This window comes from Lagopus muta, chromosome 2 (assembly GCF_023343835.1).
Source record: "Lagopus muta isolate bLagMut1 chromosome 2, bLagMut1 primary, whole genome shotgun sequence".
NCBI classification, from domain to species: Eukaryota; Metazoa; Chordata; class Aves; order Galliformes; family Phasianidae; genus Lagopus; species Lagopus muta.
In genome coordinates this window covers 9,027,190-9,044,839 of record NC_064434.1, presented here as the reverse complement: position 1 = coordinate 9,044,839, position 17,650 = coordinate 9,027,190, and the positions used below count along the sequence as shown (strand labels likewise).

Here is a 17,650-nt window from a genome sequence, read left to right as displayed (position 1 = left end):
ATTGTTGTGACTAAGCTTTGGATGTGGTAACAAATCCCTGGCAGGTTGGTTTGTTTTAGCGGACGTACTAGTCTTAAGGAAACTTTTACCATCTTTTCTGCCCTTAATCACAGCTTTTATTACGATTACAGTAATGCGACAGACATACATGCCAAAGGCAATATGTGTATTTTTAATGAGTTGACATGCAACCTTCCTGGAGAGGAGGAACATCTTAATTTGCTCAACATTTCTCAACCATATCTAGCAGTTTGTTAAGGGACAAGGTACAAATCAGAAAAGTATTTATCACAAATTCAGAGGTTTCACTAAGTCACAGATGGGCAGTTCTGTAGGATAGTCTCAGTTTTTGTGCTAAGCTTAGCAAAGTTTTGCTGAAGCATTACACTGCTGTCCACAAAGAATACAAGAGAAGGCCAACAGGCAATATCCAGAAAGCTTTAAGGTTATTAATCCATGCATGTGGTCCTGAGTCACTGGACTGTAAAATATCATCACTGTCCAAAGATGGAATCGAAGAGGAATTCTGCCTAAGAGATGATATCACAAGCCCAGAGGAACTAGTTGTATCAGAAGGCCTATTTATTCAAGTTTTATAAGACATTGGCTCACAGGGACTTTCATTCTGGTATAATGAATTCAGTCAATAAATTGAACATAGAGATCACATCCTATGAGAACAAGCCCCTTCAGCCTGGCTTCTTGCTTCAATTTTCCTTGCAGTTTGGACACATCGGTGCACCCAGAAAAATTACCTCTGGCTGTCACGTCAGGACAGACACACTTGGGGACTGAAAAACTGAAGAGCTGGGCTCCAACAGCAGCACATCAAATCCGCCCTCTTAAAATATTCCTGGCACTGCAGTGGTCTGTGCCAAACAGCACTTACAAACAATGACTGGCCACAATTTTCTGGAGGTTAATGCAGGCCAAGGACCACTTCCACCACAATCCTCGATGCAGCTACCTGCTTTGAGAGCTAGAATTTTATCTGTGTAGACCAGAGTATTCCTGGCTTGTGGAGATATGACCCCACAGACCTTCACATACCTTTCTCCGAGACTAAACTAGCAAAGGAAGAAGCCTGAATTCCTACGGTACATATGACTGCAGCGATGTTTTCTCTTTCATCATCATAAAATTTCCATAAATTAACAGGAACTCAAACAGCAGACCATACGACTTCCATCAGGAGTTTACATTATCAACCAGCAGCCTGACTTTGTCAGGTACAGGGTGATGAAACGAAGCCACTATTCTTAGGGCAGTTTTGTACAACATAAACAGCACTGTCTGGGTTTGTCAGCAAAAACCCTGACTGCCCATCCTGCTTGCAGCCTACAGGCTGCTTGTACAACCCTAGAGGCAAGTCTTTGGTACAGAGCAGCACATTCACAGATGAGGTTAAAGGGACTTGCAAGCACAAAGTCACTCTGGCACATCTGTTCGGACGATTAGGAGGTAGAATTAACTGATAGAAGACAGAACACAACTGGAAATCTAGGAATGTGTTTTTACTACTATTAATGCAATCTAAACTTCCTTCTTGCTGTTATTACTGTGTTAGCATGTCAATTCTATTCCAAATTGTTTTCAACTGCTAGCTTACTAAAATACCTGGAGTATAGCACAATTCACGTTCTGGTTTTCATTCTAAATGTAACATAATTTATCTGAAATTATTCCCTTTCTTAAAGCTGTTCCTTTTGCTAGAACATGCAAACTATGCATATGGTGTGCCATATCATTGGAAGGACATTAATCTTCTGTCTTTGCCCAAAAAAAGCATTGAAATTCTGTGCACAAAGTAACTTCTATGTGTCTCTTCAGGCTGAAGGCCTTTTCCTAAATTCACTAATGCTCCAATTCAGATTACAAAAATGACAGAGAGAAAGAGTTAAATCAAGGCTTAATGAAACTTATGTGGAGAAACCTTTGTGAAACTGATTACTGATTTATTTCACTACCCAGTATGAAGGAAATGCAAAAAGTAAGGAGGGATGAATAAAGATCCACTGCAAAACTACGGTTTAATCACATGAGATACTGCTAAAAGTATACAGGTCAGGGTTTTCTTAACAAATATAGATGCTTTGGGAAAGTATTTCATTTGTTATTTTTCCTTGAAGACTTTTTTTTTTTGAATTGACAAACCGAGATTTTCCTGTAGTCTTCAATTTTAGAGAATTTTCCAATTCACAATTTATTCGTGCTTTAGTACTAAGCTTTTGTCTGCAAAAAGCCCAATCTACCTTCGCTAAACGAGAGCGACACAAAAGCTGAGGCAACCAACAAACCCCACGTGCTCACCGATGCAATCCACGCTGAAGAGATTTACGGAGGTCGTTATGGAAGATTCATCGCAGGTCTTCATGCCCCGCAGAGCAAAGCGCACGAGGGAGGCCTTGACGCCCTCGGGCAGGAAGGACAGCAGGTAGACGGGCATGTAGAGGGCATAGCGCAGCTTGCACAGCAGCGGGGTCATCAGCTTGCCCTGGGGGGACTGGGCCATGCGCTCTATCGTGGGAAACAGCAGCACGGAGCGGAGGACCTGTGCGACCAGGAGAAAATGAGAGTCAGCAACACCTGCGGCACCCAACCAAGCCTTGCAGGCGCTGTCACCCGGCTGCCACTTGGCTTTGTCGCATGCAGGCATATAGATAGGCTTTCTGAGTGCTCTGAGCGCAGAATCGTAGCATTACTTGAGTTGGGAGAGACCCTTAGAGGTCACCTGGTCCAACTCCCCTGCAACAAACAGGGACACCTACAGCCCCATAGGTGCTCAGAGCCCTGTCCAGCCCGACCTTGGGTGTCTCCAGAGCTGGGACATCCACCACCTCTCTGAACAACCTGTTCCAGTGCCTCACCACCCTTATTGTAAAAAACTTCTTCCTTATATCCAGCCTCTATTTGCCCTCCTTATGTTTGAAACCATTTCCTCTTGTCTCATTACAATGGACTCTACTGAAGAGTCTGTTCTCTTCTTCCTTATGATAGAGGCTGAAAGCCTGCTCCCATCCAAAGATGGCTATCATCTTAATGTTTTCCAAAGACAAAGTTAGGTTGGGAAATGTGGTCTAAGGATGGGAGCACACAGTGGGGAGCCCATGTGGGACAGAAGGCACCAGTGTCCAGCAGGCACTGCCCCACCAGAGGGCAGCAGGCAGCCCCACATCCAGTATCCGGACTGTCTGACAGCACACAGGATTGTCAATGGGCAGCTCCATATCAATATTCCTGGTAAGGACAGGAGCATGAGAGCACAACTCCACCACGGAGATGTACACAGTGATGCACATCACTGCTTTTAGCATGCTAGAGTGAAAGATATGTGTTTTAAAGTGGGTATTTCATATTGTGATAACAGAATACACAGCAGCCTTAAACTAGCATAAAAGTAATTAAAAATGCCACCCACAGTAACTACAAGCAAATTAATGTATGCACTCTCTATTATACCTCCATGTTATCAAACCAACATTCTCAAAGAATACTTGCTGCTCTTTCCTGGATGTGAAACATGAGTACAATAATTCATATACGAAAAAGCCTCAAAGATACACAACTACTGTACCTAACAGAAGTATCAAGAAGGCAAAATAAGAGAGATTTTGGATATTGCATTTGCAGATAATTAAGTATAAACCACAGTGCTTTGTTGGCAGCTACCACAGATATAAAAAGATGCAGTTATATATGCAGTTATATAGATGTCTGTTTGCTGCATATTTCACTCTACAGATTGCACAAGTTAGATTAATATGTTAAAAATATTCTAGAACTATTTCAAAATGAATGTCTTTGCTCTCCAGTCAGCCTCAGCTCATGCACCTGTGAGCAGCATCATGCTTTCACAACAAGATATTTACAAAATCTGGGCATTGTACCACAGCAAAGTAATTCAGGAAATATCAGCAACTTGCCTTACTGGACTTTCCACAGTATTTTAAATGCAGACTTTCAAAGCATTATTTATAGCCAATACAGAACTATTTTAAGAAATCCTTCCACTTTCCAGCTGATACTACTTTGGTTTTAGACAAAGAAAAATACATTCTCAGGGAAATCAGCCCTGGGCCTCTTTTTATTAAAGGCAACCAGCAGCTGAAGTACAGGAACGCAAGACTTGTACTAAATTATATGGCAGTTTCGTGATATTTCAGCTAGGAGCTGAACTCCAGCTCTTGTGATCTAAAGCAGATTTGACCTGTGTTCCCAGGCACACATTAATCCTTTGACATTACAGTTTATAGATACAGGATTAGTTGCTTGGAGTGCTATACTAACCACTGGGGGAAGTCACTAAACCTTGGAGGTAAAAGAAAGACAAACCAAGTAAGCTGTCAGAATGCCCTGTGCATTCCTGCATTTTTTAGTGGCATATAAAGTTAAAAGACGGTGGTAATATGGAGGGTAATTTTATTTAATTTCTTTCTTTACTCTCTGTCAGACAATAACATAGAAATTCAAAATCTGCATTATTCAAACACGTATCAAGTATTTCTCAGCTTAGTGCTAGATTCAGAGCCAGGATTCCAAAACACGCATTTGCCTGCAGAACTGCTTAAAGATGGAGTTCAGCTTCTTTGCAAGACGGCTGTGGATACAACAGACTTAACATCTTTTGTTACAATTACACACGTTCATAAAAGCAGTATGTTATCTTTGTGCCTTGAAATAAGCGAATTAGAAATGGACAAGTAAAATGAAGGGAAGCGGTAGATTCAAACACCTGACATCAGTTAATCATTTTTGTCTTGTCAAATGCCAAGATCTCATCCAGTTGCAATTGACACCAGCTGCAACCATGTAGTTGGCACTCAATTATATTTCCTGTTACAACTCCCAGAATTGTTACAAACTGGTAGTTCTGGTAGCAGAGGCCATTACGTATTAAAGCACCAGGTATTATCAGAGCTATAAATGCAACTGTATATATCATTAACTAATGTGTAAGGCATAATGATCCCTCTGTATACGGAAATTCTTCTCATATGTAATAACACAAGTTTCTTGTGATAACAATCAGTTCAAAACACCAAAAACGTTACAAATATCTAGACTGAGAAACCCAAATCTCCTGGTTCAAGCTACCCCTCATTCAAAGTCTAGTGAGGCTTATTGGTTAAGCACTGGTGAAACTAGAGACACTACTCACAGAGTCTTGAATGGATGCAATGACTTCTGCAAGCTGGCTGGTGAACCTTCTGAAGGCAAACATGCCCTGTGCTCGTGATGCTATAGGTCACATCAAAGCCCTGTCTGTGCTTTGGTCAACCTTCCAAAAACCGTGCCTACCTTCCTGCATGACACTGAAATTGTCAGTACAATTGTCACTGCTGATTGTTGTGATAATACACAGTATTCGTGAAGCTTTTTCTTTTTTTTTTTTACTTGCTTGACAGTTATTTATTTAAAAAGCTATTTAAGTGCAAGATTTCAGCCCTCACGATGACACATGCATTCACAGTTAAAGTTCAAGGTGTTTCTGTTTGGCTTTGTCACCAGGCAGCTTCTGCTTTCATTATCTATTTTTAACTCTTCAAATTACATAGGGCTGAAGACAAGAAAGGTTCAAAGGACTGAAATATGATGCAGCATCTCACAAATTTTAGTGTTTTACCCTTTATTAACAACAGAAACCTAACATTATCTGCAAGCACATCTCATAATTTAATGTGGGTGTCAAGGCAGCTCCTAGTCACTTGTCACACAGTATATCCATCACTGGAAGGATGCAGAGGATACAGCCGGAGTGTGCATTCATAGAACAAACTGCCTTAAATCCCCAACACATTTTACCTTACAATGCATGTCACAGTAGGAAGGTGTACGGACTTCTGGAGCTTTAATTTTGTCCCTCTTCATATACTTTAGTGTTTAGAACTATCAATCTATCAGCTCCAGGTGTGTATAATCTGCACAACTTTTACAAGACACAGAGATGAGGAACTACTTAGAGAAAAGTGAGCCCTCAAGAACACAATGGTGGCCAAGGAGCTCTGGTTAGGCAGAACCACTAAATCAGTATGATTCACCTCACGTCATCACTGCTTCATGCAAATATTAAATAATAAAACAAAGGTTTCCTCCAAGCTACCTACATAAAGAACTCATACATTCCTGTGCATTTGGACAACCTATCTGGCTTTTCATCTATTTAGCACAATGGTATGAAATGGTATATACCAATAGCACAGTGGTATGAAAACTAAGAGCTATCACAGTAGGAGGATATGCCCTTTGCTAACTATGATGGGAACTCAGGCAGCTCCTTTGTATTCTAACACCCAGCATTTTCATTTGTAAAACACAAAAAATCCTACTTGCTGGTTCATTCACTTTGCAGAGGTGAGCACATAGGCATGGCACAGGACAATCCACATCCAGACAACTGCTATGACTCTCAGAGCTCACTTTTTCCTACACTGAGTTTTCAGTGAACAATGGTTACTTCTACAGTTACGGATTTGCAAAAACAGTTGGAAGGTTTTTCTTTTGATTAAAATGAGAACAGAGAACAAAACATCCAACTATTGCATTTAAAACAAAATGGTTTTTATCACTGCACAATTTATTAGGCTTGAACACAGCAACATGGGATTCTTGTAAAATATTTAAATAGTTTCTATATAAAGACACCAAAAGCATGAAGATCAGATCCAGCCAACAAAAAACACTCCTATTTTTCACCAGTGTCTTTTGTTGAAAGAGTTGAAATACATCTGTCAGCTACGATTTCACATTTGTGTGGGTAATGCTTCTTGTTTTAGGGACTGGTAAGTGATTATATGAAGGATATAACATTCTTATTAAAAAATGGGATGTCACTTAACAATCACTATTCAAAAAAGTGCTGTGATTTTCAGAGCTGTTAACTCCCGCGATGTCAATGAGAGGAGCTCAACACCTCTGAAATTCAACAGCTTTGACTACACATAAGAAATGCAGACTGAAAATTCAGGCACCTGTGATTATGCAGACATTTAAAGTGAAAAGACAGATACGAGTATCAGAACAACAGGAGATTTTTAAAGATTTTTCTTTTCCTTCCCAGAAGAAATCCCAAGCAGGTACTGGCTACAGCTCGACTTTGTTGGTGGCACACCTTGGCTCCCAATGTACAGGCTGTCCCTACCCATGCTCAGATCTCTCTACTGAAGCTGTAAAATAAGAAAACTCTGTTCTACTGACAAAAATATTCCTCCTACACTATCAGAAATGAAAACTTCCCCAGAACAGACCTGATGGTTTACTCTGCTCCAGTTGCCACTGGATGCTTGCTTTGACTTTTGAGATTTTGAAGTGTTTGCTCCTGCTGCATAATTTGCTCATACTTGGGTGCAGGAACAGTTAATGCAACAACCACCAACAAAAGAACATCAGATTAGGATTCCACACCATTTACGCAACACGCAGCCCACAGCAGCCCTAGAGACACAATCAGCTGGCAGCAGCAGGAAGTAATCCATTACTTTTTATATGAGAGCCATTGCGCTGACCCATGGCAAAGAACGCAGCACCCCAGCATAGCTCTGCAGGCACACAGCCCTGACCCGTACCAAGAGCATCAGGATGTGGGAAGGAGGCAGGACTTCAAATCATAGGGCTGGGAAGAAAACAGGAGCAACTTTTACTTTAAAAACCTTCAAAAAAGCCTATGAGAAGCAACAGCCATTTCACTGTCAAACTAACACTTCTTTTAATGTATCTCGTTCAGCCCATGTATTAGTTTATTATTCCTCTGTTGTGCTGGCAAGGGAAAAGCTATTATCTGTCAGGTGAAACCTAGTAAATTTTTCAAAGATAACATAATGATGCACTTACTGGTAATCTACAGCCTACCCTTGACACAGAGTGCCACATTAATCACAATTTCTTTTACTTGGTCTGCAGAGAAGTGTAGGCAAAACAGTTTAGGTCAGGGGAGTGCATCCTGCTTTATTAGCACAGCTGTGCTGTGAGGATTTCCAGGAAAACAAGCAGGGCAAAACAGCAGGCGCTTGCCTACACCTTCCCTGCCCAAAACAGGGCTTCCTAGGCTTTCCACTTCACTTTGCTGTCGCTTTTCTAAACACACTCTTCTTTTTTTTTTGTCTATGTCAACAATGAATTCTATTTTAAAATCTTCAATAATTTCTTAGAATCATAGAATTATTTGAGTTGGAAGGGACCCTTAAAGGTCACCTGGTCCAACTCCCCTGCAATAAACAGGGACACCTACAGCTCCATCAGGTGCTCAGCCTGACCTTGAGTGTCTCCAGGGATGGGGTGTCCACCACAGATCTGGGCAACTTGTTCCATTGCCTCACTATCCTTACTGCAAAAAACATCTTCCTTATATCCAATCTAAGCATCCCCTCCTTACATTTGAAATCATTTCCCTTGTCCTATCACAACAGACCCTGCTGAAGAATCCATCCCCTTCTTTCTTACAGCTCCCCTTTACATACTTCTTCAGCTGCTCATTTGAAGTGCCATTTTGTTTGCTATATCAGCACACTGTCACAGCTTGATATAAAGAAAACCAAATAGTTTCATTATAGCAAATGAACTGAACAGTGAACAGAAGTTGCAAAAAATAGTTTCAGTCCTAGTGTGAAGTAATTCCATATGATGTGAACTTTCTTCTATTTTACCTTCTTGAGCTCCTGTGATCCCAAATGAATGTGTGGCAATATTAAACAAGTAACAGAACAAATATCTCCAACACAGTTAACAAAGTATACTACAACTGAAAATTCCAGAGTATTTATAACAATTTATCCCCCAGACATGTCTTAGCACACTCACTTTGTATCTTACAATCATGGAATCATTAAGGTTGGAAAGACCACTAAGATCCTCTAGTCTGACCATCGATGCATGCCTGTCACTGCTGTACACCACATCTCCCAGTGACACATCCACCCTTTTCTTGAACACCTCCAGGGATGGTGACTCCCCCACCTCCCTAGGCAGCCTGTGCCAATGCCTCACCACTCCTACTGAGAAGAAATTTTTCCTACTATGCACTCTAACTCAGATAGATGGCTCTACATCAAAATGTATACTGTTAAAGAGAAAGATTAAAATCAACTGGATGAATCCAAACAATATTGCCTAAGACTTAAAACACTAGAATATAAACATCAAACGTCCTTTTAAGAACCAAGCATAAACACATGGAAGCAGTCCTTAAGATTCATTTACCAAATGGACTTCAGGATGAATTTTTCTCCCTAAGTTCTGCGCTGTTAGCTGTAAGGCCCGGTCCCTGTGTTGGGCACATGCCAGATCCAACACATGCACACACCTCATGCACACACTGCTCACATACATCCTTCTAATTCTTAGCTGAAACCTAAGGATCCCCATCCAGCACGCTGGTTACATGAATATTAATGACAACTTTCACAAAAAGAGCAAATTCATAATCAGACACAGTGAAGCAGCACAGAGCTGAGCTATGGCCCAAATAAGAGTACAGCAGTTTTCAGTACAGAAATAACCCTAGGTTTATCATATCAGAGGCAATAATTATTGATTATTTCATATATATTTCCCATGTATGCATTCTATAAACAGCAAGATGAAACCAGAAGAAGCATTTTAACTGCCTAAACTTGCAGCTCCCAGTTCACATTGCAGCCTCAGTGCTGGTACATTAAACAGGGCCAGGTCCAAGGTTCCAGAACTGCAACTTTTTATTATGTTCTCTGGCATGATTTTGGCCAAAGCCAGCCAGCACCTTCCCTGATGTTGTCTGGGAACAGGTTAGATGGTCTTGTTTGGTCTTGGATGTTTCCAAATTATTAAGCATCACTTCATACTCCATGTATAGTGTCTATAAAGCGTATGCCAAGACAAAAACAAGGCAAACTGTCACAATTAACATCAGTATGTGATGACTGTGAGTGCACCAAGATACTACACAGAAAATAAAATTTGGTAGAGTTAATTTTAGTATTTTATTTGGTTAATTTTGGTATTTTAATTCTCAGGTCGTAGAACAAAGTCAAAAACAAGTTAATCTTACACAAGGAGAAGAAACACATCACAGATATCAGAGGAAGGTCTGCTTCCCTGCGAGAAGGCTAAGATTGTATTCTATGTTCCATATCCTAAGAGGAAAGGTTTCAATCCAAAAACAGCCACCAGTAAAACATAATGAAGAGCTTGGATGATAACATTTCTGAAGGAAGTTATGTTAATGCAGAGTAACACGAATAGCTTGTCAAAATGGGAGCAAAGAGATAATGGTGCCGTAAGAAATAACTACTATTTTGTGGGTTATAAATGTGAAAGGTGAGAAACTAAATTTGGGGTGGGTCAAGTGAAGTAACATGGCCAGTAACAAGCAAAACTCAAAAGATAAGAAAAAATTCAAATGCTAAAGTAGGTATCAGATGTCTGTGCTGATATCAACTTTTATGCTGTATCAATCTATCAGAAAGTAGAATCTCTATCAGCAGGAATTTTGCAAAAGGGAGAAATGACACCTTACATGGATGTAACAGACGCTCTCTATTTCCAAAATCAGAACATTTTATTAGGAAGTTGCAAAAAGTTCAAATAAGGCCTGATAATGCTATTGAAAAGTAAATGCACAGGATGCAGGATGAGGAAATGACAGGCTCACGGCTCTACCACAGACATGGGCACTCTCTTCTGATAAAAAACTCATCAAATTATTCAGAAAATTCCTTTTTTTTTTTTTTTTTTTTAGCCACTGCAAAATGCTGCCAAAAAAAAACCAGAGATCAATGCAGATGAAGAATTCCTTTCCTCCCACAGTTTAGGCTCCTCATTTTTCCTGCTCATCCAAACTTTTAATTCTTACAGTATGTGTCCAATAGATGAGGTTGCCACCATAAAACGCTGTGCTGACATGATTGTCTCCACAGCCTTTTCAGTCTTGTTCCTTGGCTGAATTGTCACTCAGAGGTCAACCCAGAGCCCAGGGAGCAAAAGCTGAGGCTGTGGAGAAGTGGTAGCCAAGCTCCAATCAGTGTCTCCCTCCTTGAGAGATCTGCAAAGCCAAGCAACTAGAAATTCATAACATGTTTTAACAAAATAAAATTGCCTTCATATTGCGTTGCATCACATCCTAAGTTGATCCTGAAGTTGGCAGCATGACAAGGGCTGTTTCCTGTTTGAGCACTGTTTTCCGTTTATCTTAGCTTGATGTCAAGGATGCCTCTGCTTCTTGGCATCTGAGGCACTCTTCTTTGTTCATACTTTGTGTTTTTATAGATAGAATTACTTACAGTCTAATAGTTTGGGGTAGAATCTGAATCCAAACCCTATTCTGACAACAGACAAAATGAGAATTATCGGTGCGTATGAGAAAGTTCATCCTTGTTTCTCTGGGACCACAGGTACAACTCTGGTAGACCCCTTCTCATCTCTACAAGACATCATTACTGAACTGACCCTAAGGGAGCCAGTCGACTTAGGTCAGACACATCTCCAACACTCTCGATTGCAACAAAGAGATTACAGAACTGTGGGAGACTTTGTTCTGAGAACACTACAACAGGTTGGATTCAGAATAAAATAGGATAAAATAAATTCAAACAATCATACAGCAAAACTTTTACCTAAGACCATTTCTATTTGGACATAGTCATAAAGCAGCTGCTATATGGGCTTTTCAGGAAACAGCATGCATACACATATATGCACACATACGCATGATTTCCAAATGTTTCAAAAGAATTAGCATCCTTAAAGATAGAGGGTAATTAAAGATACAGGCAACACCAACACTATTTTGGTGCAGTTGTATATAATCCTCACAATTTCACAGTATTTCACTGTATTATTAACTGGGGTAAAACATGATACATTAACTCTATGATTTTTATGGAAACACTAAACTGCAGTAAAGACGATGCTATCCTCAGTGATAGCAAACAAATCCATTTTTTGTAGCTTGCACACAAGTATAGGTAATCCCAGAAACAGAAATGAAATTTAAGGGGAAATCTCCTTTTTAAGTATGTTGGTTCATAATTTCTTGTATCTTCCTTCTGAAGTAGTGCAATGTAACACAATAGATTACAGCAACCTCACTTTTCCATTTCCCCACCCTACAGACTAATTCCCAATGCCAAATCTTTGCCTTATTTTTCATGACTTAATCAGAAAAATATTATTAGAAAAAACTTAAGGAGCTTGCTCGGCTTTCATATTCTGTTCCTGGTATGTTCTTTGCCTGAAGTATGTCACTGTTTCTGGGAGTCTAAGGCATTCTTTTAGCTGCAGCACGAACACTAGCCAAGAATAGCCATGCTATTCCCTCCTAATGAAATGCAGGAGCAAAATGAATATACCAACGCACCTCACAGGCACCTCACCTCTGTTATACTTTCACAGACTATCCTGGAAATAGAAGATGGCAACACTTTAAGGTATAAATAGATGTTAACTCTCAGCTAATGATGTTTAATGTCAGGAAAACAGACAAACTCAACTTTCCAGCTGATGGAAAATGGCAGAACTCCCCCATGTAAAACAACAAAACTACAGCCAATTTGTTGGCAGCAGTTGAGATTCTCCTTAACTCAGCAGCGTATCTGGTATGGTTTGACTTCTATGCTATGCGGCAAAAAGAGAAGGATTTAGCAGGAAAAGCAATTAGTAGGATGCCCTGAAATTAAACTTAATCTACCTGCTCCATACCACTTAAAAAATTCTATTTGCTCCTAGTTTGTTGGTCTACTAACTTACATTCCTTTATATTCAACATAAACGGAATCCCAAATAAATTTCTGTGCCTTCTTCAACATCCAAATTTGACTCACTATCTACAAACATAAATAGCACATATACTTTTCAAATGAATGAAAGACTTGGGTTTATTTTTTTATTATTTCCTTTCAGATTGTACCTTTAGGCAATATTCTCATCTATCTGAAATGCCCTACAGTGATCAAAGGTTCACTATGTCCTGGCACCCTCTTTACTTAACAAACACTATTCAATATTGTTTGAAGTACGGCTTTTATGCCTCGAGCCTCCAGTGTTTTCTGAATGGAAACAAAATTCAAGGACCAGCATTTTTTAAATGTATTTGTATTTCAAAGTGCCATAGTCTTAAGTGCAATGATGTGCACAGTGCACAGGCACAGTGCAATCTCATCTGAAGTTAAGCAGGCCTGAGTGCTATTTGCAGCAAGGTGAGGCATGACTAAATTTTTGTCTACTTCAAAGCCACATTCCACTGACTTAATATAGATTTGATTCTGTGCCTTATATGGTGGATTCCTATGACTGAACCAGCTGTATGAAGAGCTGGTGCAAAAGATTTAAAAGAGATTTAAAATGGGAATCACAATCAGGCTTACTAACTTCGCATAATATTATTGGGAGTACACTCAAACCTGTTCTGCAGAGTTCAATAATGGAAGAACCACGATGGAATGAAAATAACTGTATCTTTCAATAGCACAGTGAGAGGAATGGAAATTTTGGTGTTGTCTAACTTCAGCTACTAACAGTAAGAAACTATCTTTACTGACACTGCTGGTGATAAGCAGAATAACTGAATGGACAGAGCCCTAAAGAAACTGTGGCAAGCCCAATGTCCTACTGAACGCTACTGGTCCCACATGATTTCATGTACTGTAAGGCAATGAGAGTGAGCTTGGTTCTGCCAAAACTAGTGGCAAAATTTCTATCAATTTACTTAATTCTGCCTAGTTAATAAATTCAGATTAAATAATTTATTTATCAGTTATTAAATATGACTGTTTACAGCCAATGTAAGTCTCACAAAAGCTATGATATTCTCAGCCTTGAATACCAAGATTCTCTCATTGTCCTTATACAGACAGACGAGGGCCAAGACTCCCCTAAGACACCTATTGTAGTAGTCACAGAGTATCTTCTTGGATTGAGAACTAAACTGAGAACTCTGACCATTCAATTTTAAAACCATAAGCCAAGAATAAGTCATACCTTGTGCCCTGGGCTGCAGGTCCCCCTTTCAAAAGGATGTCAGTATCTCTCTTAACACCTGACTTCCAACGCTGAAACCTGTCTAATGGCAACAGGAAAGGGACCATCCACATCTCACCTTAAAATGAGTCATGGCACAAGAAAAAATAATCTGTTGTTTCACATTACTTGAAATATTTTCCAAAAAGAAGCACTTCTAGAATTTTCCCAGTCAAAGTCCAGAATTCTGCTAAACATACAAAAGACTACAACGCAGAAGTGCTCCCTACAGACACCAGAAACTGCTTCTCAATAGGTCAGCTCTACGTACTGAACTAGTTGCAAATTATTAAAAATATTAAAAATATTAAATACACAGACTGTTCATTGCATTTACTAGTCTCACAGGGCTGAAATGCAAATTACTCTGTACTACAAATATTTGGGTAACTGAAGACTTGCCCAAAATGTTTAAAAGAAAAAAAAAAAAAGCCTTTTTATGGGTTAAGGTAATAATGAGAAAACTGTTCTCCCAAAAAGCTGTATCTTATTGTTGGACTGAAAATAGTTTAATAGAGAAAATGTTCATTGACAGAGCAGTATTTTACATTGAGAATTAAGCCCCATCAAAGTGGGCAATATCATTCCATCTACAAGGAAAGTGCCAAAGGAGACAGCCAAAATTTGCAACGGTGCGATAATACCGGCAGGGATGGATTTGTTGCTATTATGATTAAAGCATATAAACAGAAGAAGATTAGGAGGGGTGAGAGTGAAAAGAGAGGAAGAATAGTTTATTGGTTGGAAGAAGGGCAGGGAGAAGCTTATGTTGGAATGCAGTGTCACAGTTACACACCATAAAGCTTTCAGTTGCTCCCATTACATGAATGTCAGAACGCAGCTGCCACTTTCCAGAAGAAATTCTTTCCATTTTCATGTTGGAAGTACAGGGTGGGATTTTTTTTTTCAGCGTAGCACTCACATGAGACCACTTCATTCCATCTGCAGGTACCCTTACGGTACCCACAACTGTGGTCTTCTAGACATGATCTGGGAGACTTACCACTGCGGATGAACCTTAACGTGTGTGATGAAGAGATAGATGGCTCAACACAAAGAAAGTATTAAGAATCAGACTCTCTGCTGTCTTGAACCAACTGCTTTTACAGTCATCAGCGTAATAAATCTCAATGACAATGCATTTAAGGAAAAGTGGCTGAACAAGGTGAATGAGAAACCAGCCTTACAATTATAATCTCATTTTGCTGGTGAAAGAGGAAAGTCATGATTTTCCAACTGTGCCTTGAGATCCTTAGACTTCTATTTTTAAGAACTGTGCCTGAGACACTGATGGGGTCTCACCAACCTCCACTGAAATCAGGCTTCAAAAAGGCATCCTGTCAATCCTAGTTCTTGGCTAGAAGAGCTAGCAGACAGATAAGGAAAATCAAGATGCGATTTAATATTGGAAGGAGTTCAGTCCATTACCATTTTAACCGTTCCAAAATGTCTTCCTTAAGAACATACTCTGATGTAAAAAGAGCAGAACAAGCTCTGATTGACTTAATCTGTGAGAAACAGAAGTGAGACAGGAACTACACACTGAAAAGAAACAGAAGAGAACATCAAACTTTTTGCTCTGTATTTTTGTGAATGGAAGAAAAGAAACAAGGTATATATCTGAAGTTCAAGATAGTACTTACAACCCAGTGTCTTGCCAGGGTATCAGAAGCAGAAAAAGAGAAGAGGAATCAGCTTTTTTTCCCATCCTACCACTGACTTTCCCAGAACTGGAAGCATTTTGAATGACAAAGAAAATTTCCTTCCTGTGCAATGCTACAGACTGCAGTAGTCTTTATTGTATTACAAAGGGTAGAATATGGGCAAGAGTCTGCTAAAAGAGCATACACACCAACTCTAATTTATCATGCAAATAAAACCGGTCATCAGGTTAGAAGGGTATTAGTGCAACTAAGGAGGAGAATTTGGTGAACATCTTTCCATCGCCAGTGCCAGATAAAAAGTCCAAACTCTGCCGGTTGCTATTAAAGGTTACAATTCAAACTGTATTTATTCAGATCTGTTTTTTTGTACTTTTGGTTTTAGTAAAATTTACTTACAGTAGTCGTACTGCTTTTTGAAAACAGAGAAGCAGAAACTCACTCTAATGTTTTCAAGAACAATTAGGACTTAGTGAATTCTACTTACGCAGAATTATACTTCATTTTGGAATTTGAAATGGAGCAGGGTGTTCTTACAATTTTCCAGTGACTAGAAATGTTATAAGAAAGTTATTAGAGGCATATTTTCATTAGTACTAATTGAACTTTCTTATGGGACTCCAAAGGTAACAAGTTTATTAAATACATTTGTGGTTTCTGGATTTTCACTTGAACGTATATTTAACACAAAATTCCAAAGAAAAGGACAAATCCATTTTTTTTTTAATGTCATAGTTAAGTAGCACTGTAACCAAACAGCAGAAATCAAGATTTCCAAATATTTACAGAGTTCAATAAACGGAAAAGGAAATGGACTTCTGTTACACTCAATTTTGAAGACGACCTCACTTAAAGGAGCACAAAAGGTGATTCTTGAGAAGAAATCTAGGACTGATTTAGCTCACTAAACATAGTTGTACAGTCACTCAGCACATCCTCGGGGCATGAAATGATTCATCGTGATATTTGCATAAGCTCTCCTACAATTAAAAGCAATAAAAGTAATAGTAAAAAGCCAGGAAAAAGAATTAAGTCTTTATCTGAACTTAATTCAACAGTATATTAGATATGTCGTAAATGCAGCGAGTGCGCACTCTTAGTTGTCTTATATCCAGGTTGTGTCTGTTTCCAGTGCCTTTCAGTCCTGTCTAAACTCTTGATACTCCACCATTCCCAACACAGAACTTAATGCACATGAACGTATTTTTCCACTCTTGCCTTTAAAGCAAACATCACCACCAAACTTCACCACAGACCAGGAGGAATGAACAAATTAGGAATATGGCACAGTAGGAAATACTTTAATTATAATAATGTCCATTCTAAGAATCTTTGTCTAAGCAGAAGACCCAAACCAAGTCCTTTGCCTGTGGAATAACTGTGTCACATACAATGAAGCACAAAAGCCAATGAAGCAGTTTAACTTCTTTAGGAGCTCAGGGTTACAGAAGAAATTACAATTTCGTCACAGAATCATAGAATGGCCGGGGTTGAAAAGGACCTCAAAGATCATCTAGTTTCAACTCCCCTGCCGTGGACAGGGTCGCCAATCACCAGACCAGGCTGCCCAGTTCAATACAAATCTGCTGGGAAGAGATACTGGTGATGGGAGTTACTGGCTACACTCAAAGTTTAATTTCATATAAGTGAAGTATATGTTCAAAAACTCCACGAAATTCTTCCACGCGCTCATTTCATGAACAGTTCCTTAATGCCTTTATTGACTTGTGTCTCCCTTTCTCTAGTCAATTTTAAATTTAGTAAAGTAAATTAAAGTCCTGATTCCTAGCTTGACTTACATCTGTAAAGGCACGCTAAACAGTACAAAACAAAAACAAATTCAAGCTCTGTGCAGTGCATCTTGATAGTGAATTTTGATTGTTAGGCCCAGCTCTCCAAAGGTGCTGAGCTCTGATTTTCAAGTCCTACTCACAAACATCTGCAGCCAGAATTTCAAAAGATCTCACCGCCCAGCTGAAGAAGTTCTTTGGGAAACCTGGCTTTCA

The 17,650-nt window shown here is 39.4% G+C and overlaps 1 protein-coding gene across 2 annotated transcripts in view; it reads right to left on the bottom strand.

The window, feature by feature from the left end:
* LDAH (lipid droplet associated hydrolase) overlaps positions 1-17,650 on the bottom strand; it is a 103,875-nt gene that overhangs the window by 32,623 nt on the left and 53,602 nt on the right. For both annotated transcript variants that reach the window (XM_048935078.1, XM_048935077.1), the window contains one exon: positions 2,311-2,551. In XM_048935078.1, coding sequence (XP_048791035.1) covers positions 2,311-2,551 — 241 coding nt within the window. The remainder of the gene's footprint in view (positions 1-2,310; positions 2,552-17,650) is intronic.